This window comes from Rhinolophus hipposideros (genome assembly GCF_964194185.1).
Source record: "Rhinolophus hipposideros genome assembly, chromosome: X".
Lineage (NCBI taxonomy): Eukaryota > Metazoa > Chordata > Mammalia > Chiroptera > Rhinolophidae > Rhinolophus > Rhinolophus hipposideros.
The window spans coordinates 7100483-7125713 of record NC_138046.1 but is presented as its reverse complement, the minus strand read 5'-3'; the positions used below and the strand labels follow the sequence as shown (position 1 = coordinate 7125713).

At 59.0% G+C, this 25231-nt stretch overlaps 1 protein-coding gene across 4 annotated transcripts; it reads right to left on the bottom strand.

The window, feature by feature from the left end:
• Positions 1–587: 587 nt before the first annotated feature.
• On the bottom strand, positions 588–25028 carry L1CAM (L1 cell adhesion molecule). 4 transcript variants are annotated; one of them, XM_081043952.1, is made up of 29 exons: positions 24908–25028; positions 15097–15287; positions 12316–12330; positions 11556–11661; positions 11135–11337; positions 10190–10312; positions 9914–10084; positions 9564–9675; positions 9259–9443; positions 8959–9090; positions 8679–8822; positions 8096–8207; positions 7811–7977; positions 7552–7708; positions 7209–7333; positions 6938–7048; positions 6498–6695; positions 6178–6248; positions 5772–5994; positions 5063–5178; positions 4659–4863; positions 4442–4564; positions 4153–4326; positions 3934–4053; positions 3658–3813; positions 3036–3170; positions 2676–2748; positions 1764–2009; positions 588–1640 (listed from the first exon to the last, which is right to left on the bottom strand). In XM_081043952.1, the coding sequence occupies exons 2-28, from the start codon at positions 15170–15172 to the stop codon at positions 1778–1780; spliced, it is 3765 nt and encodes a 1254-aa protein (XP_080900078.1). In that variant the 5' UTR covers positions 15173–15287; positions 24908–25028; the 3' UTR covers positions 588–1640; positions 1764–1777. The 4 variants fall into 4 exon arrangements, with proteins under 4 accessions (XP_080900078.1, XP_080900077.1, XP_080900079.1 ...); XM_081043951.1 differs by having other exon boundaries at positions 588–2009; XM_081043954.1 differs by lacking the exons at positions 588–1640; positions 1764–2009 and adding an exon at positions 2421–2575.
• Between the last annotated feature and the right edge of the window lie 203 nt (positions 25029–25231).

The following is a 25231-nucleotide window of genomic DNA, read 5'->3' as shown; positions in this document are numbered from 1 at the left end:
GTGCTGGGTGGAGTGGCTGACCTCAATGGACTGTGGCTCACCCATGGGGGCCAGGGAAAGGCAGAGGGTTCCGGGAGGGGCAGGGGAAATGGATTTGACGGTGGAGAAAGAAATTCCCTTCTGGTGCTTTCTACTCACTCAGTTCAACATGAAACAAAGGTCTCGGCTGTCAGTGCAGAGACCAGGGGTTGGGGAAAGGGATGGGCCCTCACCTGGAGGAGCAAGGAGAGAAATGGCTCAGCAGTTCCCAAGGCAGGCTAGCTGTCCCTGTGAGACCTGAGATTTGTGTGCGGTCATTCATTTAACATGCATTATACTGGTGTTGATGGCTGTCACCCAGGGAGGTCTACTTCAGCAGGGCACGGAGGCTGGGAGCCAGGCGGGCGCGCACAGGTTGGTTGTTACATGAGACAGGAAAGAGGCTCCTGGGACCTGCCAGGTTGCAGAAACAAGGGGCCCAAGGATGGGGAGAGCCCAGAGCTGCCCCAGAGGGCCAGCAGAGGGGAGAGGGGCAGGCAGTAAGGCCTGGAAGCTGCAGCAGAGGGACATGGTCAGGGAAGTCATGCTCAGTAAAATGACAAGGGTTTCTCTTCATTTCCAGGTTTTATTTGCCTGGTATAATTCTGATATTTATATACATATATATATATACTTTTGTTTCTTGTAAAGGGCTCATTAACAGACCAAGCAAAGGCAGACAGAGGGGGTGGGGGCTGCCGGCAGCACAGCAGAGCTGGGAGAACCCATCTTTCCTTTTTTTTTTTTGTCTGTTTTTATTTTTCCTGGGATGGGATCATCAAAGCTAATTGCTATAAAACCTAGAAACCACCTAGAGACTCAGACATCTGCCTACACACTAGTGGCATATGGGAAAAGGGCAAGGGTAGGTACTTTCAAAGTCACGGTGTATTTACATTCCCAAGGTAGGCGGAGGGGAAGGCTGAGGAAGGAAACTGTTCAGACTGGGAGTGGAGGGCTAAGAGGTCCTGGGGTCCCGTGGGGGCTGGGAGAGGCCCGGGGCAGTGGGGAGGAGGCATGCCTGCCCCGCACCCCGGCAGTGATGGAGGCCACTTGGATGATGTCTGGTGGGTAACGAAGGCAGCGTGTGTATGGAGCTCCTCGAAGCCAGCCCCAGGCTAGGGTGGGCAATGGGAGGATGGATGCTGGGCTCTCCACATGGCTTCCTCTGTACCTGTGGCCAGCTTGTCCAGCTCCCATCCTGGTTGGAGCAGAAATGGCAAAGGGAGCAGGTGGTGGGGACACGGAGTTCTATCCCCAGTCCCAGCCAGACTGGCCAAGGAGTGGCTGGGCGTGAAGGTGCCAACTCTGGTTCTGAGGAGACTCCATCAGGCAGCATCTGAGAGACCCCTCTGGGGCCATCCCCACTCCCCCCCCCCCCCCCCCGCCCCACAGCCCTTCTGCCCAGAAGCTGGCGAGGCAGCACCTGAAGGCTCCTGATGTGTGAGTGATTGGCCGGCCCCCAAACTGGAGCAAAGCAGTGTGCCCAAGAAGGGGTGCAGGTGGGTTTTGGCAAAGAAGTGGGGACCGGGTAGTCAGAAGGGGATTAGGCAGTGAGATTCTCTTCTCTGCTCCGGACTCAAGCCTTCCCACGCGCTCAGGGCCAGAGGGTGGGGTGCGGCCTGGTGGAGACAGGGACGGGCCTCAGTCCCAAGGTCAGGGACCCAGAACAGGCATCGGGCTCAGGGGTCTTGGCCTCTGACTCCCCTGAGGCCCAGCCCTGGGCTGTACCCTGCCTGTCTTGCCTGACTGGACCCCACTACTCCAGGGTCCCTGCAGGGTTGATGGGGGAGGCAGCTCCTGAGCTGTCATTGCCTCCTGCTGCCTCCTTCTCCTTCTTGCCACTGTACTGGCCAATGAAAGAGCCGTCCTCATTGAACTGGACATCCACGCTGCCCCCATAGTCAGCCAGGCTATCATCGCTGCCCAGGGGCTTGATGTCTCCATTGAGAGATGGTTGGCTGCTGCCGAAGGCCTTTTCCTCGTTGTCACTGGAGGGGCAGAGGGCGGGAGGGAGTGGGAGGCTGCCCAGTGGAATCCAGCAAGAGCTGGCAGGTGCTGGCCCGAGGGAGGAGGCCTGGCTGGGGGGCATGGCGAGCTCATGGTGGCCTAGATTCTGTCTTCCTTCCATTTGCTTTGAATGCATTGGGGAAGAGGTTTTCATCCTCGGCACATATCCGGGAGGGCAGTTGGCATGCACGCCACCAGAGGGGCAAGGCTTGGGCATACCCAGGATCCTGGTAGATGTGAGGGAGCAAGTGGGCACTCAGCTTGGGGGGCTCATGGGGCCTGGCAAGACAGACAGGGGCACCTCTCTGGCTGTCAGTCCTTGTAGAGCCCAGAGAAGGGATCTGGAAAGGTGACAGTGTGCACAGGAGGAATTGAGGGTGTTGGCTTGTCCCTGAAACAGGGAGCTGCCAGGACAGAAGGCTGGGGCAACGCTGAGCCCAGCAAGCGGGGACCCATGGCGCTCCCAAGCACACAGTCCACAGGAGGGTCCCTGCCATTGGGGTCTGACAGTGTCTTCCCACCACTCCTGCCTTACCTCTCCAGGGACCTGATGTCACCCAGCAGCACAGAGAAGAGAGAGAGACAGGGTCAGATATGAAAGTGAGGGGAGTGCTGGGTGGTCAGCTGGCAATGACCGCCCTGCTCACCTGTACTCGCCGAAGGTCTCGTCCTTCATTGGCCGGGCCTCGGAGTCCACCTGGGTGTCCTCTTTGTCCTTCACTGGAGACACACAGAGGGGGCCAGGCTTCTTCTCCCACCCCAGCCTGTGCCTGGACACTGGGCCCCATCCCCAGGCGAGGGACGTGATGAGGCTCTCACTCTGTGCTCGGAGCAATCCCAGCACCGCCTCGGCAGCTCTCCGAAGCCAGTAAGCCTTCAAGGATGTACCACTCACCCCACGTGGGCCTGGCTACCATTGGCTCTGGGCCCCTGCCTGCCCCCAACATGCTCATGCTGTCCTGCTGGAGGCTCAGGGACCAAGAAGGGTGGCCCGGGGTCAGGGTTACCTGAGTACTTGCCACCCTTGCTGCGCTTGATAAAGCAGAGGATGAGCAAGAGGAGGAGTAAGAGAATGATGGCACTGACGAAGCCGATGAACCAGCCCTCGGCGGCAAAGCCGGGAGAAGGGAGTCTCACTCGGCCTGAGGGGGAAATCCCAGGCTGGGGTGAGACAGCCCTCAGCCCAAGCCCCTGCCTTCAGGTTTATGGCCTCGAGTGCGGGCCTCATTTGGAGCCTCGGGCTTCATCACTCACAACCCCTCCGCCCCCAGGCACTGGGGCATAGATGCCCTTAGACATAGACACCGGAGGGCCCGGGCGTGGGGGTGTGATGACCTGGGGCAGAAGCGTGCCTGTAACTGACCCTCCTGCGGGACTCTCTGGGGAGCAGGGAGGAGGATCTTCTGAGTAAATGACCGCATTGGAAACAGTTAAAACAGAAGGATAGTAAAATGGGCCATTTCAGGAGCCCGGACTTCTCTGTCATAGGCCGAGGGGCACCGAGATTCTTGGAGGAGGAGAGAGGAGCCATGGCACGGGGCCTGGGGCCTGGGGCCTGGGGCAGTGGTGGCTATGTGAGGGATGGAGGGAAACTGACTGAGAAGTGCATGCGGCTCCCTGGGGCCTCACCGGTGCCATTAGTCTTCACAATCATGTGATACAGGAGCACCGCCTCCTTGACCAAGCTGATGTCATAGTTAGTGTCAGGCTGCAGATCCCACTGTGTGTAGGATGTCTGGTTGTAGCTGACACACCGCGGTAGGAGATGAGGACTCATCTTCTCTTCTGCAGGAGTGAGAGCAGCAGGTGTAAGCGGGAATGCCGGGCAGCACGCTGGCTCCACACCAACCCCAGCCCTTCTGAGCCCAGAGCCCCTTCTCCCCTACAGGCCCCATTTGTGCTCACCGCCCCGGGGTTTGAACTGGATCTGGAACCTGAAGTTGCACTGGCCCTCCTTGGGGACCCAGGAGACCACGCTGTAATTCTCACCAGCCATGGCCGAGATGTTGCTGAAATCCAGGATCCCTGGGGAGTGAGAGGAGGGTGTGGGACCTTGAGGCAGACCAAGGCCCACTCGGCTGGGTCCAGCTGCCTGGTGGGGCCCGCTCAGCCCTTCCGGCTTACCAGTTAAGGCCATGGTGCCTCCTTCCTGCACAATGGCCTCCCCAGGGCCCTCCTTCGTGGTGGCCTGCAGCTGGAAGCGGTACCGCAGGTGGGGGCTGAGGTTGGTCAGGTTGTGCATTCGCAGCTCAGGGTCCGAAAGGTTGAAGGACAAGTGTTCCATGTTCCCATCATCCACTGCAAGGACAGGTGGGGAGTCAGCTTTGGCAGCCAGCTCTGCCCGCCCCCCGCCCAGCTCCCCTCCATCTCCCGGCCGGGCTGGACTGGGGCTCTGGAGCCACAACGCACGTACGTGGGTGGTAGGAGAGCACGTAGCCGGTGAGCACGCCATTGTGGCTGAGTGGAGGCTGCCAATGCAGCAGCAGGCTGGTGTCTGACTGGCACTCCAGATGCAACTCCTCAGGTTGGCTGGGCACTGCGGGGTACAGAGACGAGCAGCAGGTCCTCGCCCAGGCTCGACCTGGGCAGGGAGGAGGGTCTGGGATTGGGACTCGGGGTGCAAGTCTCACCTCCCTCTGGGGTGCTGAAGGTCCTATTTTCGCTGGCGGGCCCCAGACCCCGGCTGTTGAAGGCCTGTACCTCCAGATGGTAGAAGCTGTAGGGCCGCAGGTCTCCCAGGATGACGCTGGTGGTATTGGCAGGCACCAACATGTGGTCTTTGTGGACATGCCGTCTGCTGTGCTTCCTCTGACTGCCCTCCCACCAGTACGTCACCTGAAAGGCAGCATGGGCCCAGCAGTGACCCCCGGGCACATGCTAGCCCCTGTCCTCAACAGCGACCCTGTCTTCCAAACCCAAAGACTTTCGGGAGAGTAGCTGGCAAGGGGCAGAGGTCTGCGGCCAATCCTGTCCCTCCTGGTGGCCTCACACCTCACCAGGGGATACCCCCAGCTCCCACACCTTGGACCCTTACATTGTATCCACGGAGGTGACCCTTGACCTGAGCTGGGTCCACAGGCAACCACTTGACCAGCACGGCGCTTGAGTTGAGGATCTTAATGTCTTCCAGCACAGGCCACGCCTGGGGATCTGGAGAGAGTCAGTGGCATGGACGAGGGCCCGTGGCTCCTGAGGCCAGCCCAGAACCCTCCCTCAGGGGGAATCATGGATTTAGATGCTCTATGGGATTGGGCAATTTGAGGAGCAGGGCATTTGCTTGGTTTCACGGTCTCTTCCTGCAGATTGTTTATTGTTACGTTGGTGCAAAAGTTACTGTGGTTTAAAAGGTTAAAAATAATTGCAAAAACCGCAATTACTTCTGCACCAACCTAATAGTTGCAAGGCACAAAAATAGTAACTCCGAGGACAAGTAACCAGAAAAGATCTTGACTGGGTGATCAAGATGAACATCTGGTAATGTTCCAGATTCAAGGAAAGGAAAGCAGCCGGACAACTAGACCCAATGCAGGATCTTAGACTGGGGGAAAAGAAAGCACTGATTGATACAAATGGAATATCAGCTGCCAACTAGAGATGTTGTTTCTGGACTTTTGCAACGGCACTGCGGTAATGTAAGGTAATATCCTTACTCCTAAGAAATGCACTATGAGGGGTAGGGGCTAGGTGTGCGGTGGGAGGAGTGCGCTGTGCAGGCTCATGCGGGCTCCACCTCTGCTACTCACAGTCTTCCCCAGAGTAGCCGATGGTGACCTGTGGCTCGGGGCCCTTGCCGTGGCTGTTGATGGCCTGGACCTTGATCTCATAGGGCACAAACGTGGACGTGTTGGACACCACCAAGAAGGGGTCGCTCACAATCTGTTCCTGCCAGGCCCCCCGTGTCCCCTGAAGGCGCCACTGCACGCGGTACTGAACCTGAGGGGCATTCCAGTCCATCCACCGGAGTGGCTGGAGGGGGCAAACAGAAGAGGAGCTGGTCGGCAAGAGTACCCCTTTCCTGTGACCCGCCTCCTCCATGACCCAGCCTCACATCCCCAGTCATCTTCGGGGCCTTAGCACAGACGGGGGAGTTAACAAACACCTGGGTCCTGGTCTGACATCTAGGGGCGAGCTCAGCCCAGGCCCCCTCACCTTCCAAGTGATGACCATGTTGTTAGTCTCATTCCCTTCCCCCTTCACGTCCACGGGGTTCTTCTCTGGGGCTGGAAAGTAATGTGTTGTTAACACATCAACACTGCGGGCTCCCGCTGAGGCAGTGAAGGCTGATGACCAAGGAAGGAATGGCCCATACTGGCCCTGGAAGCCAGGAGCCAATAGCCCTAAAAGAACCCTGCCCTCCAGCGCCCTCTGGAAACGTGAAAGCAGAGGAGCTTGGGAACAGTAACCTCTGCAGCCCCTCCTTGCAGAGCCTTGGGACCCTGGCGTCTGAGGCCCTCTCCCAGGTGGCTCACCTGCCTCAGGTGTGACCACAGGCTCAGAGGCCGGGCTGGGCTCCCCAGGGCCGTATTTGTTGATGGCAGTGACTCTAAAGGTATAGCGGACATAGGGTGACAGCTTGAGGGTGGTGGAGGTCTGGTTTCCGGGCACCTTTCCCAGACTGTACCATTTGTCAGGCTCCATCTCCTGGTCTTCAAATTCAATGTCATACTCTGCCAAGAAGTGAACCAGCAATGGCGTAATCAGTGTGTGTCATGGTGGAGGGATAACAGGGGTCCAAGTCTGGCTTTCCCTGAGGAAAGGAGTGCCCAAGGCAAGGGGTATTCTCGGATTTGCACGAGGAACTGTGAGCCCCAGTGAGGTGGCAGTCATGGAGTCAGGGCCCCTGGGAGGAGGAAGGGCTAGCAGGGGAAGCAGTTGGGGAGGTGGGTGGCACCATGCTCAGGCCTCTTACTCTCAATGGGTGAGTTGTGGTCGTCAGCGGGGCTCCAAGACAGCTGCACCTGGTTCTGCTTTGGCGGGTGATGATCAGACAGCTCCAGGCGAGGCACTGGCCCAGGGCTCCCTGAGGGCCATGGAGGGTGGGTTCTCTTGACCACTTGTGAGCCAGACGCCCTGCCCCCCAGCTCAAAAGGGCCCTGGAATGTGAGCCTGGGTTCCTGTGCCCTAAGGCCTGTGCCCCCCATGCTTCCAGGCCACGAGCCTGATACCGCCCTAGAACTCACCCACCACAAGGAGCTTGGCCCTCCTTTCCACCACATCCAGCTTGGTGCTGGCCACACAGCTATAATTGCCCTGGTCACTGTAGTCCAGGCTGTGAATGACCAGACGCTCGTCCTCTATGAAGTACCTGGCAGGAAATGGTGGGGCGATACTTGTCCTTCTGCTTCCAGCACATCCACCACTTTCTGCCATCTGCACCCTGCTCCCCTCTCCTCCCTGTCCTGCCAGAACCTTCTCCCTCAAAGCAGGGGCGCTCCCCCCATGGATGAGGCCAGGAGGTCTGGACATTCTGCTTTTCCCACTCTGCCCCATTCCACTGAGCCCATGTTGGGGCTGGGCCCGCACTTGTCACTGTCCCCAAGCTCCTGGAGGTGTCGGCCATCCCTGCGCCACGTGATACTGTGTTGCAAGGAGGGGTCAAAGGAGGCCCGGCACGTGAATGTCACTCTTGAGCCTTTCTTCTCGATGGCGTCCTGGGGCTCCTGTATGATCTGAGTGGCATCTGAGGGCAATGAAGGGAAGGGAGGGTCACTCTGGTGTCTTCCAGAGACCCTGACCGTCCCTCCTGGAAGTGCTGCTGACCACATGGGGGGGGTCGCCTGACCTTTGACCTGCAGGTTTGCCACAATGGTTACATTGTTCTGGTCATTGGCAGCCTGGCAGAAATAGTGTCCAGTGTCGTTGGCCTGGAGGTCTCGGATGCCCAGGGTCCCATTGGTGTAGGGGAAGAAGCGTTCATCCTGTAGCACGGTCTTTCCTTCTTTGTCCAGCCTAGACAAGCAGGGCAAGCAAGCCTGGCTCAGACCCCACCGGCATGCTCCTCTGCCCTCCCTGGCTCCCTGGGCCAGAAGATGGCTTCCACCATGCCTGCCGGAGTGGGGGAACTCACCACTGGACGCTGGGCACGGGGGCTCCAAAGGCCTTGCATAGAAGGTAGGCAGTGCTGCCCTCAACCGCCAAGTAGGTCTCGTTGTCTGGGGTCAGGATCTTGGCCGGCAGCTCTGGAAGCAGGAGTCACAGGAGACAGAGCGGGACAGGGGGTTGGAGGCCGATTCCGGGCTCAGCAGGGGAGCCCTGCCCATTTTGCGTCCTTGTGTCCAGCTCCAGCCCCCAACCGCCTAAGCGTCTCCTTCACTTCAGACACACTGCCCCCTCTGCCTTGGCCGTGCCTCCCATCCCAGCCACCCACCTTTTACCAATGATTCAAGACACACTGACAGTCTACCCCTTCTGGAAAGCCTTCCAGGCCTCGCCCCATGTTCCCTGAGGCTCCAGGACAGGAGCCACCAGGCTGGCCTCAGGCACGTGCTGGCCAGGGTAAGCCTCTGTGCCCCAGAGAGGAGACAGGCAGCTGAGGTGGACAAACAGCTGCTGGCTGAGTTGGCCTGGTGGCCTTGCCTGGTGGGCCGCAGGGACTAGGGCTTATGAGGCACAGAGGAGAGCGCGGGCAGGCCCAGCTGGCTAGCACTCACGGACGACATAGATGTAGGCATTGGCCAGCAGGAGCCCATGCCGGTTGCGGGCCTCACACTGGGTCACCATTGTGTCGCTGGGCTGCACGTTGCTCAGGATCAGGGCTCCATGCTGGATCCGGTACTTCTGGTCCTTGGCTAGCTCTGTGCATGCGGCAGGTGGGCCCGAGGGCCAGGGCAGAGGAGTGAGCCGTGCTGAGGTCCCTTCTCACCCTCCTCTTCCTCCCCTCCTGTTCCCAGGGCCCCCCACCCTCCCTGCCCCTGCCCGAGGCCCTCTCACCCTCCACAGGGATCCCATTGATTCTCCAGGTAACCTCTGGTTGGGGCCTGCCCTGCACTTGACAGTCCAGGCGGGCAGTCTCCCCGGGCCCGTACAAGTGGCTCTGGGGCTTGTGCAGCCAATACGGGGCAGCTGTGAGGAAGAGGAGAGCCACCCTGAACCCACAGCCTCCAGCCAGCTTTTGCCCCTCACTCAACCCCCACCGTGCCTGACAGTAGGCATCGCAGACTGTCGTGCCCGGAGGTCCGTCTGCATAGCCTTGCAGTGGGGCACGGGTGATGCCCCACAGGGGCAGCATACCCTCCACAGTGACGTAGTAGGCGTGCCGGTCACTGCCCAGCGAGTTCTCAGCCAGGCAACGGTACTCGCCGTCATCCTCCTCGCCCACATCCAGCAGGTGCAGGGTCTTGTTGTGGTTCTGGTAAGTGACTCGGTCGGCTGGCATGGGGCCACTTGGGCGAAGCCACTTGATGGTGGGCGTGGGGCTGCCCGGGGCCATGGTGCAGGGACGCCAAGTAGGAGAGGAGAGGGGAGAGAGGACAGGGCTGCTGAGCCCCGCTGCTCGGCACAGGCCCCGCCCACTCCCACCCCGGGCACCGACTCACAAGCCCTCGGCAATGCACTCCAGGACCAAAGGCTGCCCCTGCAAGGCCACCAGGTGGCTGCTGGCGTTGGCGGGGAAGAGCAGGCGCGGCCTCCTGTCGATCATGCTGTTGGCTGTGAGAAGCAAGGGCATGGGTGACTCTGGACACCTCGGTGAGCCCCTGGGGGTTCGGTTTTCTCCTCTGCTAAAGGAAGGGCCCGGTCTCTGTACTTGCCACCTAGGAAAGGGTCTGGGCAGGGTTCAGATGGCAGTCTAGCTGTCCTCGAGGAAGACCGAAGTCCTCCAATCTAGGGGATTGGCCAGGCCTGAGGGTGAGAGGAGTGGGGCGGTGTTAGAGCCTTTGGGACTCACTGGCCTTGACCCGGAGGTCAATTGGTTCCTTTTGAATGATGGTCCGAGTGCCAGGGAAGTGGGCATGGCAGATGTAGTCTGAGTGGTTGTCCGAGGTGAGCACGTTGGCAAAGTAGAGGTTGCCATTCTGGCCCATTGTCACCCGCTCATCCTGTTTGATGTGCAAGATCTCTGCAGGAGTTGGGGGACAAGGAGGCAGAGGTCAGGAACCCCCCTCCAGGAAGGCACTCCCACTGGCGCCCCCACCCCATGCAGCAGCCCCTTGTGGACACCCACTGCTGTTCATCCAGTAGATTCGCAGCGGCTCTGCACTGGGTGGAGGGTGGCAAGGCAGAATCACTGACTCCCCTTCTTCTACCTCGACAGGTTTGACTGTCTCCTTTGGCCACTTGGGGGCACCTAGAAGGGACAGAGAGGCCAGCAGGGTGGGTCCCATCTCTCCTCCTTATCAAGGCTGGGCAAGGCAAGGGAAAGGAGGAGGGATGGCTGAGGGCACGAGGGCCAGGCTGTAAGGAAGGTCACACTTTGTAAGGAAGGCAGACACTTTGGTTCCTTTACAGGCTCAGGGCTGAGACCGGAACTCCACGCGGAGGAGACGACGGACAGGCCAGATGGCTGTGAAGGGTTAACCGTCCACAATTCTCAGCTCCCACCCCCAGGACAAGATGAGGATGGGTGGGGGGAGGCTGAGGTACAGCAGTGGGGGAAGGGAGCTGTGGAAGGATGCGGGAGTCACAGACCCTTCCATCATCCTGACATAGAAACCATGGCAACGGTTCCCAAGGTAACCGAAGGGGCAAAGAGGAGAGGAGCGTGCTTGGGAGGCAGAAAGCTCAGGGAGGATGGAATGCAGAGGGAAAACCCCAGGGAAAAGGCGACACAGATAAAGGCAGAGCCAGAGAGGCCAGGTCAGAGGTGGGGAGAAGAAGCAGGAGGGAGGCAAGAAGAGAAGCAGAGGGAAGGAGACAGAGAGGTGGGGGAGGTGGAGAGAAATGACCTGAGAGTGGTGAAGGAAACAGGATTACAGAAATGAAAGGGGACAGAAGCCTAAGCGGAGACAGGGCAAGCTAGAGGGAGCTACAATACACACGGAGAAGCCACCCTCCACCCACTCCGTCAGCCAACAAGCCTGAGCCCATGAGCTCCCACAGGTCCCTGAGACCTGGTCGGGGACCCGCTCCTGTGCCCCCGATCCTTGCTAGTCCCTGCAGCGCCTCGCACCTTCGGCCATGAGCTGGATTTCATGGGACATGGCGGTACCCAGCTTATTGCTGGCAAAGCAGCGATAGGTGCCCTGGAACCTCTGAGCAAAGTTGCTGTTGTTGCCGGTGATGGTGAAGGAACCAGAGTGCGGAGCCTTGCGCACGGTCACACCCAGCTCCTCTTTGGGTTTGAAGTGGACACCATCCCGGGTCCAACGGAACCTGTGGGCAGAAAAGGGCTCAGAGGAGCAAGGCTCTGGAGCCTGGGTCAGGGGCTGGAACAGAACACAGCAAAGGCACTAGCAGCCAGTGGGTCCTCGAGGGGGAGGAGGCAGATGTGAGGCGACGGAGCTCAGAAGTTGGGAGGCCTGGGGGGGCATGAGGATGCGAGGCGGAGGTCAGCAGTCAAAAACAGAGCTTAGAGAGTGACGGTCACTCACTGTACTTCAGGTTTGCCACTGGCTTCACACTTGAGGCTTATGTCATCCGTGGGGAAGACAACCAGGCGCCGTGGAGACTGTTCTGTGATGACAGGTGGTTCCATCACTGGGGATAGGACAGGAGAGGAGTGGTGAGGATGACGTCTGACTGGCGTCATGGCCTCAACCCCCATCTCATCAAGAGGGAAGGAGGATGTGGAGCCCCTAGAGGCCCCAGGGCCATGGGGGTAGGGGAGGAGGGGGACAAAGCTAGAGAGACTGAGTAGCTTGGCCACAGGTGTGTGGGACATGAAAAGAGGGAGAAAGGGACATGGAACAAATGTAGAAAGAGACAGAACAGAGGGAAGACAGCAACAAAAGTTACGAAGACGCCTCAAAGAGAGAGATGAAGCCAAAGAGAGAAGCAAAGAGTATGGAAGAAAAAAAAAAAGAGAGCCAACAAAAGCCAAGAACACAGAAAGCAAGGACATACCCCTCACGGGAGAGGCGGAGGATGGGGGCAACAGAGAAGACAGAGCACCAGAAAGAAATGGCAAAAGTGAGTGAGAAAAGCCAGGTCAGGGCAGAGACAGAACAAAGACTGTCCCCACACAGGTGACAGGGAGAGGCTGAGGTGAGCTTCTAGGCTGAGACCGTGGGACAAGGACCCAAGAGCCAGAAAAGACAGCAACCAATACAGGGCACGTGGCACACAGGAAAGGCGAGGGAGAAGGGGACATGCTGGCCTTCTGGAAAACACTGCCACCCTCCCCCACCTTACCGTGGTATCCTTCATCTGAGAAATCCAGGCAGCAAGGGAGAAAGTGGAGAGAAATTCTGACAGGCAGCCCCAGCAGGGTGCTCGATGGCAATGGGAAGAAATAAGCATGTGCAGACCCCCTGGGGAAGGGGAGGGCGAGAGAGGAATCTATGGCCGTGTAACTTCGGGGCACATGCAGGGCTGGAGCTACGGTAGGTCAAGACCCAGGACAGGACAGAGCCCGGATCACCGGTTGGGGGGGGGGCAATGCCCAGGAGGAGACAGGCCACAGCGCCAGAGGGCAGGGGGAGAGAAATCTGTGCCTTTAACAAGGCGTGCCCTTTGGACAGACCTTGTATCTCCCTGGCAGGGCCTGGCTGGGTCTGCAGAACTGACCCCCACCCCACTCAGGACGCCTCAGAAGCCTGGGAGGGCCCCCTCCCCTGCTCCAGCCCACTTCCCTCCTAATCCAATTAGCACAGCTCAGTGTTTTCAATTACCCAGGCCCAGCCTTCAGAGCCCAGCTGCCCCATCCCTGCAAAACCCTCCCAAAGGCCCTGCTGCATCTGAGTTTCCATCCCCTGCAGGGCCACGGATATAGCAGCCCCCTTGTTTTCTGCCCGTCCTTCCTCTCAGCCTGCTCCTGAGCTCCCTGGGGTGGAGGCCACAGTCACTGGCCAGTGGCAGGACTCAGCCCGGCACTGGCCAGGGTGGCCGTGGAGCGGGGAGAGGGAGGAGAGGCAGGATGGGGAGGAGAGTACTTGGCTGCTTCTGAAAGCTTTGTCTCTGCAGAACACCTCAACGTAAGGGTCCTCAAGAGAGAGGAAGGGCTCCCTGGGGACACTGCAGAGAAAGCCCTGAGGGGCCAGTGCAGGAAGCCCAAGAGCAAGAGACAACGACAGGGACTACAGGATGGGGAAATCCAACTGGGGAGAGAAAGACAAAAAGAGACAAAGGGGCCGGGAATGTCTGGGGAGCGAGCAAGCTCAAGCTGGAGGCCACGTTGTAGCAGCGTCAATACGAAGTGCCACTCCTGGCCAGGGCAGCCTTGGAAATGCCATGGTCTTTGGCCTACTTTTCCTTCCTTGCTTTTGCCTTTCTGCAAGTCTCCCTGCCTCTCCAGACACACACGCCCGGGCAGATGGCCCAGCCAGTGCGATAGCAGGGTGGGCCGATACCCAGGGTAAGACCTGAAAAGCAACTGAGAGGAGATGGAGAGGGAAGGGGGACAAGTACATACATGGATGTGAATATGCAAAAGTGTGAGTCCGGGCACACGAGTGTGGATGCCCCAGGGTGTACTTCAGTAGGTTCATGAGTGTCCACTGTGTATTTGCATAGGGGTGTGTCTTGCCAGAGTACCTCTGAAGGCTGTGCGTGTGTGCGTGTACTTACATTCAGTGTACAGTTTTGTACTGTACACCCGCCTGTGTCTGTGTGGACGACCGGTCCTTTGTACCTAAATCCCTCACTTTTGTGTATGTGTGTGTGTGTGTGTGTGCGCGCCCGTGCACATGTCTGTGGGCCTCTGCCGCTTCCGTGTCTTTGTCCCTGGCTTGATACAGGTGGCTTGTCTGTCTACCCCCGTGTGTGTCCATGTGCATCTGTAGCTGGGGGAGTCTGCAACCTTTCTCTTGTCATCCTTCTCCACCTCCTTCAAACCCTCACTGCCCCCCAACGCCAGGTGCCTTCTAAGCCCACCTCCTTTGGCCCCTGTCCCATCCCTGGCATGGACAGTCTTTCCCATTTTCAGCCCCTAGCTCTTCTCTCAGGGACACTGGTCTCCTCCAGGTCCAGGCTCAGAGACAAAGGTGGCAAGGTAATGGGGGAAGGGATTGGAGCTACGGAAGGAGTACGCTCAAGATACACAAATTCTACCCTGTGAAATGCCCCTCACAGAAGCCCAACAGCAACTTACAGCAGTGTGTTTACATCTCCTGCTCACACTGAGGAGAAAACACTGTCATAGTAACGCCCCCCTCATCCCCCCAACATAATCAAATGTTAACAGTCTGATAACCTACAGACATTCACAAACCTGACCAATAAGTAAGTAACAATTCTGGTGATTCACCAACTTACCCATATAGGAAATTCCAATCACACTCAGGAATACCCACTTAGTCAATTATAACCACACACATCCACACACACAAATATAGTCTGTCCAACTCACAAGCATACATACATACTCATGTTCAGTCGCCTTCTAGCTCCACTCCCCAATACCCCCAACCCTACCCATGACCCCCCACTCACAACCCCCCCATAATGCTCCAGCAGCCCCACCTCCCAAATAGCTACACATCAAATCGTAAAGATCCAGAAGGCTTCTGGACCTTTTCAAGGTGTCTCTTCCTGTCTCAGTACACAGGGCTTCAAGGGCTCAAGATGAGATTACCGAAGTCAGAAGTGGGAGCAAGACTTGAATCCAGACCTTTGCACAAGCTAGTTGAGCCCTGGGGACAGCCCTATTCTCTCTCCCGCCACACCCCTGAGGGAGTGGGGTGGGGGCAGACCGGGACGAGCAGAGGAGGCCCGAGGAGGCGGGTCCAGCGCCAGGCCCGCTCTCCGTGGTGCTGAAACCTCCCCTGCCCGCCCCTGTACCCTGTCCGTGGTGCTGACACACCCTGCGCCTTCCATCCTGTTCTCTCCAGAGGTACCCAACTTCCTGGGTACCTCCTGCTCACTCCGTGCCCGAGAATAATGGGGTGAGGGTCCGGAACCGGGAGAAGGCAGAAGATAAAGAGGAGCCCAGCGCAGTGGTGAAGGGAGGCGCCGAGGCTCCCTCCAGCTACTCACATTCCTTGGGGATCTGGATGAGCAGGCAGGGGCTGCACAGGAGGAGAGGCCACAAGTATCGCAGCGCCACGGCCATCTTCCCGGCGGTGCCGGCGACTCGGCACAGCAGGCCGGACTCAGCTCAGGCTCTGGCCAGCCCGGAGGGAAGGGGGCTGGTGGGCAGCTTGGGGCGGGAGCCGGGGGTTGGGGCACTGGGAGAGAGGAAGAGGGATGGGTGGGGGAGGAGAGAGGAGAGAACGGATGGTGGTTAGTGACCAACATCTGGGGGAGCCCGGGCTACTGGCCCCGCCCCCAGCCCCACCCTAGGCTGGCCGGCTCCCCCGTTCTTCCCCCAACCTTGGAGGGAGAAACCTGAAAGAGATTAAGCACTGGCTGGGCCTCCGGGTTGCTTGTCATTCCCTGCTTACTCTCTCTGCCTTCCCCACCAGCTGCATCTCCAGCTCCAACTTGTTGCCCCAATCAGCTCCCCTGGGCATGCCACAGGCCGCTCTGTGCATGTTGTCCCCATGTGTGACTCGACATGCCAGCTAGCAGGTGCCTGTGGGCATGAATGCGGATGTGGAACTGCATGCAGCCAAATGTGCACGTCGGTATTTATGTGGCTGTGTGTGTGTGCGCGCGTGCGCACGCATGCAGGAGCACATTTGTATGTCATCTCTGGAAAGGGGCTGCACGCAGGAACGTGTGTCTTCTTGTGTGTCTGTATCTCTGCAGGTGAGTCCTCATGTCTGCTACTGGTGTGCACACATAAGCATGGGTGCACACGTATGTAGAGAAGAAGTCTTGTCGTCTCATTGCTATGGGTTTCAGAGCCAAATGATCCCTGGGTGCTGTTCAAGCCTCAAAAGCTGCCAGGAGGTGGGGGGCTTGGGAAGTGGAGGCAGGGAAGGAATGAAAGGGGCCCAAGGAGGCTGCATTTCACAGAGTAAGTTGAGGAAAAGGAAGAAGAATGGGGGAAGGAAGCCTCCCTCAGGAAATGGCAGCAGGGAGAGAGGGAAGGAGGAAAACACCTCTCTGCTGTCCCTCAGGCCCCCTGGGAGCAAGGGGTGACTGTGGCCTCCCTAATTCCAAATGCTCCAGGCCAGGGACAGAGAAATCCCTGCGACAGTGTTTCTGACACCTCTCCAAGGTCTGGCAAGCCCAGCTTCTGGGTCTTTCTCTGAGTCTTCAGGACTCAACTACTAGTTGAGTCCACCCAAACCCCAAGTATCACCAGCCACACCTACATTTCCTCCTGCATGCAAGGAGTCCAGAAGACTGGGGGCCCAGGGAAGGGGAGGAGCTTCTCTACCAATGACTAGAAGAGGAAACAGACTCCAAAGAAGATACAACTTTGGCTCCAAACAGGAAAAAACGTGGAAAAGGCAAGTGGTGAAAGTGCAGGAGGAGCAAGAGCAGGATGGTGGAGCTTGGGTGTGGATGCCCTCACCAAATCCATACTGGGCATCCTTTCCGTGCCAGCCAGGAAGTTACTGAGCTGTGTGTGTGTGGGGGGAACTGAACCTCAACCAGAAGGCTGAAGGGGTGAGTGGGGAGGCCGGGAAGCGGTGCTAAGGCATCTGTACTGTCAGGAGGCAACTGGGAGCCACAAAATGGTTTTATGTAAGGTAACCCGAGAAGAGCAGCGAATGTAGCAGTCTGCCTGGGGACTGGGCAGAGAAGGTAGCTTGTGGCAAACAGCAGTCAGCTTGGAGCTCTCAGACTCCTGTACCCAATGCTGCAGGGGGAGGTGGAGAAGCACCGGGGTGGATCCACGTGGATGGGCTGAAGGCCAAGAGAATGACTTGCAGTATAGGAAGTGGCAAACACATAGCCAATTCTCTACATGCAAGAGCTGAGCTGGGGCCCAGAAGGGAGGAGCAACACTGGACCTATTCCACCCCCACCTTCCCTCACAAAGCCGGTGCAAGCAGGGTGGGCCCCAGGCAGCCTTGGCCTCAACTTCAAGGCCTGTAGGAAGCAGTAGGAGACTCAGATCAGAGGGCAGGCGATCAAACAACAGCCTTGGGAGCTCTGAGAGCTCTGGTCTTAGGAGGGGGAGGGGAGGGATAAGAGAGAAAAGAAGCTCGAAGAAGGACCTTCCCGAAGAAGGACTTTCCCATACTGGAGGATACCCAAGTGCTCTCTTTGCTGGAATGATGATCCCTGTGGTGTCAGCTCAATTTGTCCTCCAATTCTAGGCTCCCAGAATGGGGTCTGGCATGTATATCCCGGGTGGATATGTCAAGGAAAGATACCTCCAACTCTCTGCTCCCCACTCCCTACCCCATCCCAATGCCCCCGTCTCACATGCAACCTCTTTTGGTCTCCTGGTATTTGCCAACCAGCTCACCACCTTCTTGGGAGCTCAGAGACAAGCAGGAGCCAGAAGGTGGAGAGGCCCCCTGACAGCTGGGAGGGGGCTCTGCCTCTTCTCCTCCCACTACTGCTGGGTCTCTGATCTCTCGCCATTCCTCTGGCAATTACAGAGCAAGCAGCTCAGGTTGTCAGCTCAGCAGGCCCCCCACTCCCCCATCAGCACTTCCAGGGGCAAGGGAGGGGGGAGTATTCCACAAGCTGGTGTACAGATGGAGCCAAGGCCATGTCTGTGAAGGGGGGCAGGCTGGGGAAGACTGAAGGGTGACAGACAGGGCGAGAAAGAAGCAGGAGGGAGCAGGAGACGCTGAGAAGTGGGGCTGGGGGAGGGAATGGAAGACAAAGACGGATGGTGGACCACCACGTAACCAAGATGGAGAAATCCAGAAACCGAGCCTGAGGTATCAGGGAAAGAAAGAGGAGCGGGAAAAGGAGTGCAAAGGGTGGGAGACAGCTGCAGACAGCACTGATGAGAAGTGGGTGAGTGGAAGAGTGAGGGGCGTCCTTGTGTGTGTGTTGAGTGCGCACAGGTCTACCCTGGGGGATGCTCCAGGCAAGAGGCGGGGAAGGAGGACGGGAGATGGACCTGAGTCAGAGGAGGGGGCCTTCTTGGGCTTGGAGGTCAGGCTCGACTGATGGGCAGGCAGGGCAGAGAGACAAATGGACAGCGGAGAATCTATGAGCCAGCAGCAGAGAAACAAAGCCCACAAGTACAAAGACGACAATGACAGAGACAGAGCGGCTGGTCCCTGGCCACTTGTGGCATTGGAGCACGGGTGCGGTTGTAAAAGAAGATGAATGAGCCACTGCTGGCTGCCCCTCAGGGACCACAGTGGATCCTTCCAAGATCGCTGGTAAGGTGGAGTGAGCAACCGCCTTGATGGGGGGAGATGCCCACGCGTGCACAGGCACAACAGCGAGTGTCTCTGTGCTCACCCACACGTGTATCCACTGCATCCACCCGCCGCTGTGCTAGGGAAGGGCACAACAAAGGCAGTCTGTTCCTGAGTGGGTCCAGATGGGAACCCATCCTTCCCTGGGGCCTCACACACTACTCACGGGCTGGCAGAGAGAAAGGGCGTAGCAGGTGCTGAGGTGGAAGAGGTCGCCCAGGTCAGCCCCACTGGAGCCTTCAGGGAGGGGCTCAGTGGGACCGCAGAGGAGCCCCACCCCTGGCCACACCCTGGCCCCACTGTCCCCCTGGTAACTCCTCTCCTTTGGCCTCTGTCCACTGACTGGGGGGGACTTGGGAGGACATGAAGCCACACCGAAACCTAGGGTGGCTTGCTTTCCTCCCTGAATACACACACACACACACACACACACACACACACACACACTGGAAACCTATAAAGGTGCCCTGCCCTGCATGCGCTCAACGCAAAGGTGCCCACCAGCTCCCACGTCCCGCCTTGAGTCCTCTCTGCCCCTCCCATCTGATGGAAATGCACCTGACCAAGAGAGAAGTAACAAGAGGTCCCTCCAGCCCAGTGAGTGTTAAGAATGGCAGTGCCCTGTGACCTAGCAAGCCTGAGTGGGGGCAGGGCTGGGGGCTCAACTCATGTGAGATGGTCAGAGTTTGTGCACCAGGTCTGCATACTTGTAGGTCTGGGAGGCACACGGGGTGGCACCCATGCCTAGGTTGTCTCCTCAGCAGGGCTGGGGGGGGGGGCTTGGAGCCCGTGGGTGTGTATATGACGGTGTGGGTGACACCTACATCCCATGCACTGTGTTCCTTTAAGGCTCCCTCTCTCCCCCCAGGCTGTGGCTGGCGGGTTTCCATGGAGATGGAGCCCAACTCCCTCCTCTGGCAGAGATAGGGGAAGCCTAGAGGAAAGCTAGCCGCAGAGTAATTGGTTATTTAGATAATACATAAAGGAGGCTGCTTGGTGGGAGCCCCCACAGGTACATGAGGGCATGGAGGTCTTAAAGGACTGCAGTTTCATCCTCCGTGCTCTCCGCCTTGCCCCTCCCTAAGCCCCCACCCACCCAGAGCACACCATCAGCTGCTATAAGGCTGAGGTCTCCAAGGCAACTGACAGCTCACCTGTAAAGGACCATTCTTAAAGGAAGAGGAAGGGGCTGGATGGAGGTTAACCCTTTGTGGGAAAGCAAGAACAGACAGTCTCCAATGGGGAAGAAGGGGGAAACTCACCATCGTGGGCGGGGACAGTTTTCCTCCACTCCCGTGTTATAGTCAGCTGCCCCATTTTATTGACTAAATTCACGGATAGCACGTATCACATGCCAGAGACTCTTTTAAGCACTTTTACACATGACATTCATTTAATCCTTAAAATTGCCCTGGGGAAGGATGTGCTATCATTATCCCCATTTTACAGATGAGGAAAGTGAAGTTCAGAGAACCAGAGCATCACGTCCACGGTCTCAGAGCTGGCACTTACGCTCACCAGCGATGGGGTTCTGAATGGGCAGAGGCTCCCTCTGGGAGTCAGCTCACTTCTAAGAAATTTGGTGCCTGCTCCCATTCCCAGGGGGACAAGGATGGCCTCCAAGCCGTTCTGGCCCCTGGGGAATGGCTTATTTGCTAGCCAGATGGCAGGCAAATGTGGAGGGCAGGGAGGGAAATCTTGGGAGGAGGTCACACGGAAGTGGGATATGACCCACATCACGTCTCAGCAGAGTAGGAACCATCCCATCCCTTGGCCCTTGGCCTTGGGTTTTACATGAGCCCCCCTCACCCCCCAACATCCAAGGACTCTGTCCAAGAGAAGGCAAATTCCTTTCCCTGTCCAGCTCAGTGACAGCCTGGGTTTCTCTGCCCTCTCCCATTATCCACAATCTTGGGTTGCTCTGATCCCTTTTCTTGAAACCAAAGGCCCCACAGCCCCCTCACAAAGGGGCTTCGGCTACCTGGAAGGCACCTCTCCCCAGTCAGTGTTTACGGATAGTGTTGGCTCCCTGTGTAGAAGGGGAAACTGAGGCCCAGTGGAGTAGAGGTGGAGACTCTGACCTCCCAGACCCCCCAGAATGTCAGTAGTACAGCCAAGTTTCCCATGTACAGTTGGAAAAACTGATGCCCACGGCCTAGAATCTGTGTCCCCCTCCACCCTCTCTAAGTCCTCCCTCCAGTTCTGAAAAGTGGACTCAGAACAAGATCAGAAACCCCCGACGTGAGAAAGGAACCTGGCACAAGAGGGGGCTTCGGGGACCAGACCAGAGGGGCGACGGGCTGTTCCTACGGGCTGGCGGGACCTGCCTCCAGGACCCGAGGGGAGAGAAAGCTGCAGAGCAGGCAGGCAGAGCTGAGGAAGGCACTAAGCAAAGGGGAGAGGCAAGAGGGGGCCTAGGCAGCAGCAAGAAGCGCCGGCCCCACGCCTTGGAGCTTGCTGTTCACACCCACCCGTCCTGGGATGCCTGTCCCAAGTGTGGGGATGGGGTGCCTAGAAACAGCTCAGACATTGCCAGGCCCCTCCGGCCCCCTCAGGGCTCCCCACTCCTAAATGGTTAAAGGGCAGAGGGGGCACAGGAAGCCTGGGGGCGGACAATGGAGCCTCTGTCATCCCAGGCATTCCTAAGGCATGAACACAGGCAGCAGGGGAGGGGCCAGAGGGCACCCCCCAACTGGAAGCTCCATATCATGCAGCAAGGCATGCCAGCCCCCGAGGCCACCACCATCACTTTCGCCCCTTCCTAGCATAGGCCCAGTCGGGGCATCTGAGGGGTCCTACGTGGGCACAGGAGGATCGATGTGCACATGCTGTCTCTCACATGCATGCAACCAGATACGTGATCCCCACACATGCAAATACTGCAAGCCACACACACACACACACACACACACACACACACACACGCCCAAAGCCGCCCCCAGATAAACCCCCAGCTCAGCTGCCCTCTCCCAATTTGCCTGGCTCTGTTTGAAACCGGAGAGCTGAGAGGAGGGGGCTCCTGGGGACTCATTCCCTCCCTTTAAGCTCCACCATCAGACTGACATCAAGAAGGACAGTTCAGAAGACCCCCTAGGCTCATTGCACAAAGCTCAGGACGCTGTCACCCTCCTGCTCCACCCAATCCAAGGCTGTCCTTGCAGGGTTTAGGGCCAGGGACTGGCATGAGTGTCAGGACAGTGGCTGGGTATTCCCTCCCCAGCTTCGTGACCTGGGGAGAACATGGAGAACCCAGGCAAGTTCCTGAGGCATAGGGTGGGGGGCACTGGACAAAGAAAAGCTTCTGGAAAGACCAGCAGTCCAGGCTCTCCCCCTGCAGAGGAACTCGCCACTCTCCAGGCTCCTCCCTCTCTCCAACCTTTAGGAAACCACAAAGATCCTGTTGATATCTGGGGAGAAAGCAGGCTGGCCTTGCTAACCCCTTACCCCCTAGTCTTCTGGCTGGAGGCCACCAGGCACCCCCTGTCCACCCTCTAGGTCACACGAGGCCCCCACAGGAGATGTGGGCCCTACCCAAAGCCATGGAGCCCACTGGACACGTACTAGGTGGCTGCCACACCCGTTCTGAGGCTCAGAGTTCAGAGGGGTCAAGTTCAGGTGGGAGCAGGACAGGAGAGACCAGGACAGGAGAGACGGTAAATAAGGCAGGAGGGGAGAGAAGCCAGACAAAAGGGGAAGCGGAGAGATGGCGCCCAGGGCACCGACAGGGAGGGGTGGGGCAGGCAGAGGCAGGGGCAAGAGAGGAGGGGAGTGGTGCGCCCCCACAGTGAAACTCTAACTGAGCAAGGAGGGGAAAGGTGATGGTCGGGGACATGCGTGGAGTGGTGGGCAGCCGACAAAGAGAGAGCAGGGCGGCAGGGCCACAGAAGGGAATTGCCCAGGATGGGTACAGGGCCCCCTCTAGGGACCTAAACCCAACAGTTTCCAGTCAGGGGAGGAGGGGGCAGAGCAAAGCCAGCAGCCAGCATGGGACCCTAGAGAGGGGATTCAGACCTCCTGCCTCCCTTATTGTCCCCTACAGGGTGGGGCAGGGCCCCTGGGACTCACATCCACAGAGGTTGCCTGGTGGAGCAGAGTAGTTGGCTGAGATGCTGATCCTCTACTCCATTCTCCCCCAGAGCACTCCTCCTCCTCACCCCACAGCTGTTTCAACCTTTAGCCCAAGAAGGAGATCCAGGAAAAGCTTCCATCACACCTTCGTGTGGCCTCTCCTGGAGGCTGGGCTGCTCTGCAAGGCCACATGGCACTTACTGCCCAGAGGAGTGCCCCAGAGGCGTTCTCTCCAGCTGCAGCCATTTAAAGTGGCACCAGGGAATGTTTACCTTGAAAGGGACCTTGGAGTTTAAGGAGTCCGTGCCCTCGTGTGATAGCCAAGAGGGCTGACACTCAAACACAGGGAAGGGACTGAGGTTCCGGAGTCACTGGGCTGGGGCGTGGCAAGGATGGCACAGGGGCTGGCCTGCGCAGCTGGCCTTGGCAGAAAGAGGCTGATGGGGTCCAGCCTGAGAGCCCTCACCCACTGGAGAAGGCGTCAGACAAGGCCCTTCACTCCCCGCCTCCCTTGCCCCTTCAGAGAGTCAGTCACAAAGGGGAAAAGAAAACCAGTATGTGCCCTCTGAGGATGCAGATGGTGTTGGTCTGGTTCGTTACTGGCTTTTCCATGGGCAGTTGTGAGTTGGCCCAAGTGGGCACTTGGCAGTGAGCAGTTGCCCAGCGAATGGCCAGGGAGGACCTCATTACTGTGCAGGGAGGGGTCACCGCCGCCTAGGGGAGCTGTGTGCCCACTCAGTGCTCTGCAGCGGGCTGGGCACTAGGGGAGGAACTTCTTGGGAGCACCTTGTAGCAAATCAAGGAGACAGGCTGGGGTGTGCTGAGTGCGTCTCTCTCTTAGCGATCAGATCATCGGTGAGCCTTCATTTCTTTTGTTCTTTTCTGTGTATTTCAAGTATACCACAGTAAGATGTACTACCTTTGGGGTCGTGCACACACACAGACATAAATAAGTATGGAGAGAGAGAGAGGCTAGGATGCAGCAGAGAGAAATGGCCAGGAGCCGGGGAGTCCCAGTCCCAGCCCTGACCTGAGCTCGCCATGTGGTCACAGACAGCCAAGAGCCCCGAAGACTCAGGAGCCCATGGGTGCACGTGCTGGCGCTGCATGGGCGTTGTGCCAGGTGAGAGGCCGGCCCAGCCGAGTCCATTGCCTGCAGCAAGAAGCTGGTCAGAGGCGAGAGGCCCCAGGCAGGCCTCTGCCCCAGCCACCCCGCAGCGGGACAAGAAAAACGGGGCTTGGTAGCACTTCGTGGGAAGAAAGGCTGACTGCATTATTCAGTATCAGGGCTACATGAGTCAGCAGAGATGGCACTGGGCTGCCCAGAAGCCCCTGCCCTCTGGGAGGAGTTAACTGGAAGCAGGGCACCTACTTGGAGGAGAGTGCCAGGCCCTCACTTCTTGGGGTGGGCAGATGGCCCTAGGCCTGCCTCCTGGACACAGGCAGGGATGGGCAGGGCTCCAGATATCCTGTAGGGGGCAGCAGGCTGTACTAGGTGCTCTTCGCAACCCCTGCCAACCAAGAGACTCCCAAAAATCTGCCCTAGGAAGGGGAGGAATAGGAATTGCAGACCCTCCCATAACTGAACAGAGCGGGGACGCCTTGGCAATGGGCAAAAGACCTGCAGTGGTCGGGGCAGGGCCTCAGCTCCAGCATCTTGCTTTCCAGCATCCCTGGTCCTGGGTCAGTGAGGCCCTCCTTCCTACCCCTCTACCTGACGGACCCATATTCTACAAGGACTACACCAGTGTGTGCCCAGGTTGACCTCACTGGCTGCACCCTTTCCTGGCCACAAGAGCCTGCAGAAACTGGCTCCAGACGCACCCTGCGCCCCTGGGGAGGAGATCCCCGTCCTGTTGCGGTCTTGGAGGGGAGCCCCAGGGAGTCCAGCCCGGGGTTAGAAAGAAGAGGGAGGAGAACAAAGCCCCCACCCCCATCTTGGGGCCAGAAGGCCAGGCAGCGCCCAGCCCAGTTCCCTCCCCTCCCATTGCAGGGACAGCCTAGCCCAACCTCCCCCCTACCACGCTGGCGGCCGGATTTTCAGTGGAACAGGGCCCTCGACTGGAGAAGACGGGCAGCCACGCCCAGGGCCACACCCCACGGCAGCCGATGGGGGGTGGTCACCAGGCCCCATCAGGCTCCCTTTCTCACACATGCCCACACCCTTAAGGAGCTGCCACCTTCAGCCCTCACCTGCCTGCACAGACCCTGCCTCACTGCCCATGGAGTGACCCTCCCCGGGTGGGTATTTTGGGCGCCGCCCAGGTACCCCTCACCTGTCGGACGCCAGCCCTGGCCTTCTTCCCCGGCCCTGCTAGGGTCCGCAGGGTCCAGAGCTGGGGGCCCGGCCTGGGTGGGGCTCCTGCCGCCCCGCCCGTGAACGCCCGCCGGACGGAGCAGCTCTGCCCGCTCTCGCCGCCTGGGCAGGGCTGGGATGGGGGGCCCGGGGCGTCGCAGCCGCGGCTCGGTCGCGAGGGCAGTCCTGCCCGCCTTACCTGAGCTACGGCCGCCGCTCGGGCTGCCCGCCCAGCCTCCGCGAACGCCGGCCTCGGACCCGCCGCCCGAGTGCGTCTGCTGTGCCGCTGCTGCTGCGGCGGCGGCGGCGGCGGCGGGGCGGGGGCGGGGCGGGGCGGGGCGGGCGTGCGCGCAGGGGAGGGGGAGGGGAGAGCAGGGAAGGCGGGAGAGGGGGGAGTGAGATCACCTCCCCCGCCGCCCGCTCCGCCCCGCCGCGCCCTCGCGCCTCGTCCCGGCGGAGCCCCGCGCGTGCTGGGAGCCTCTGCTGGCCCCCTCGGGGAGCTCAGTGGGACCCGCGCCCGCAG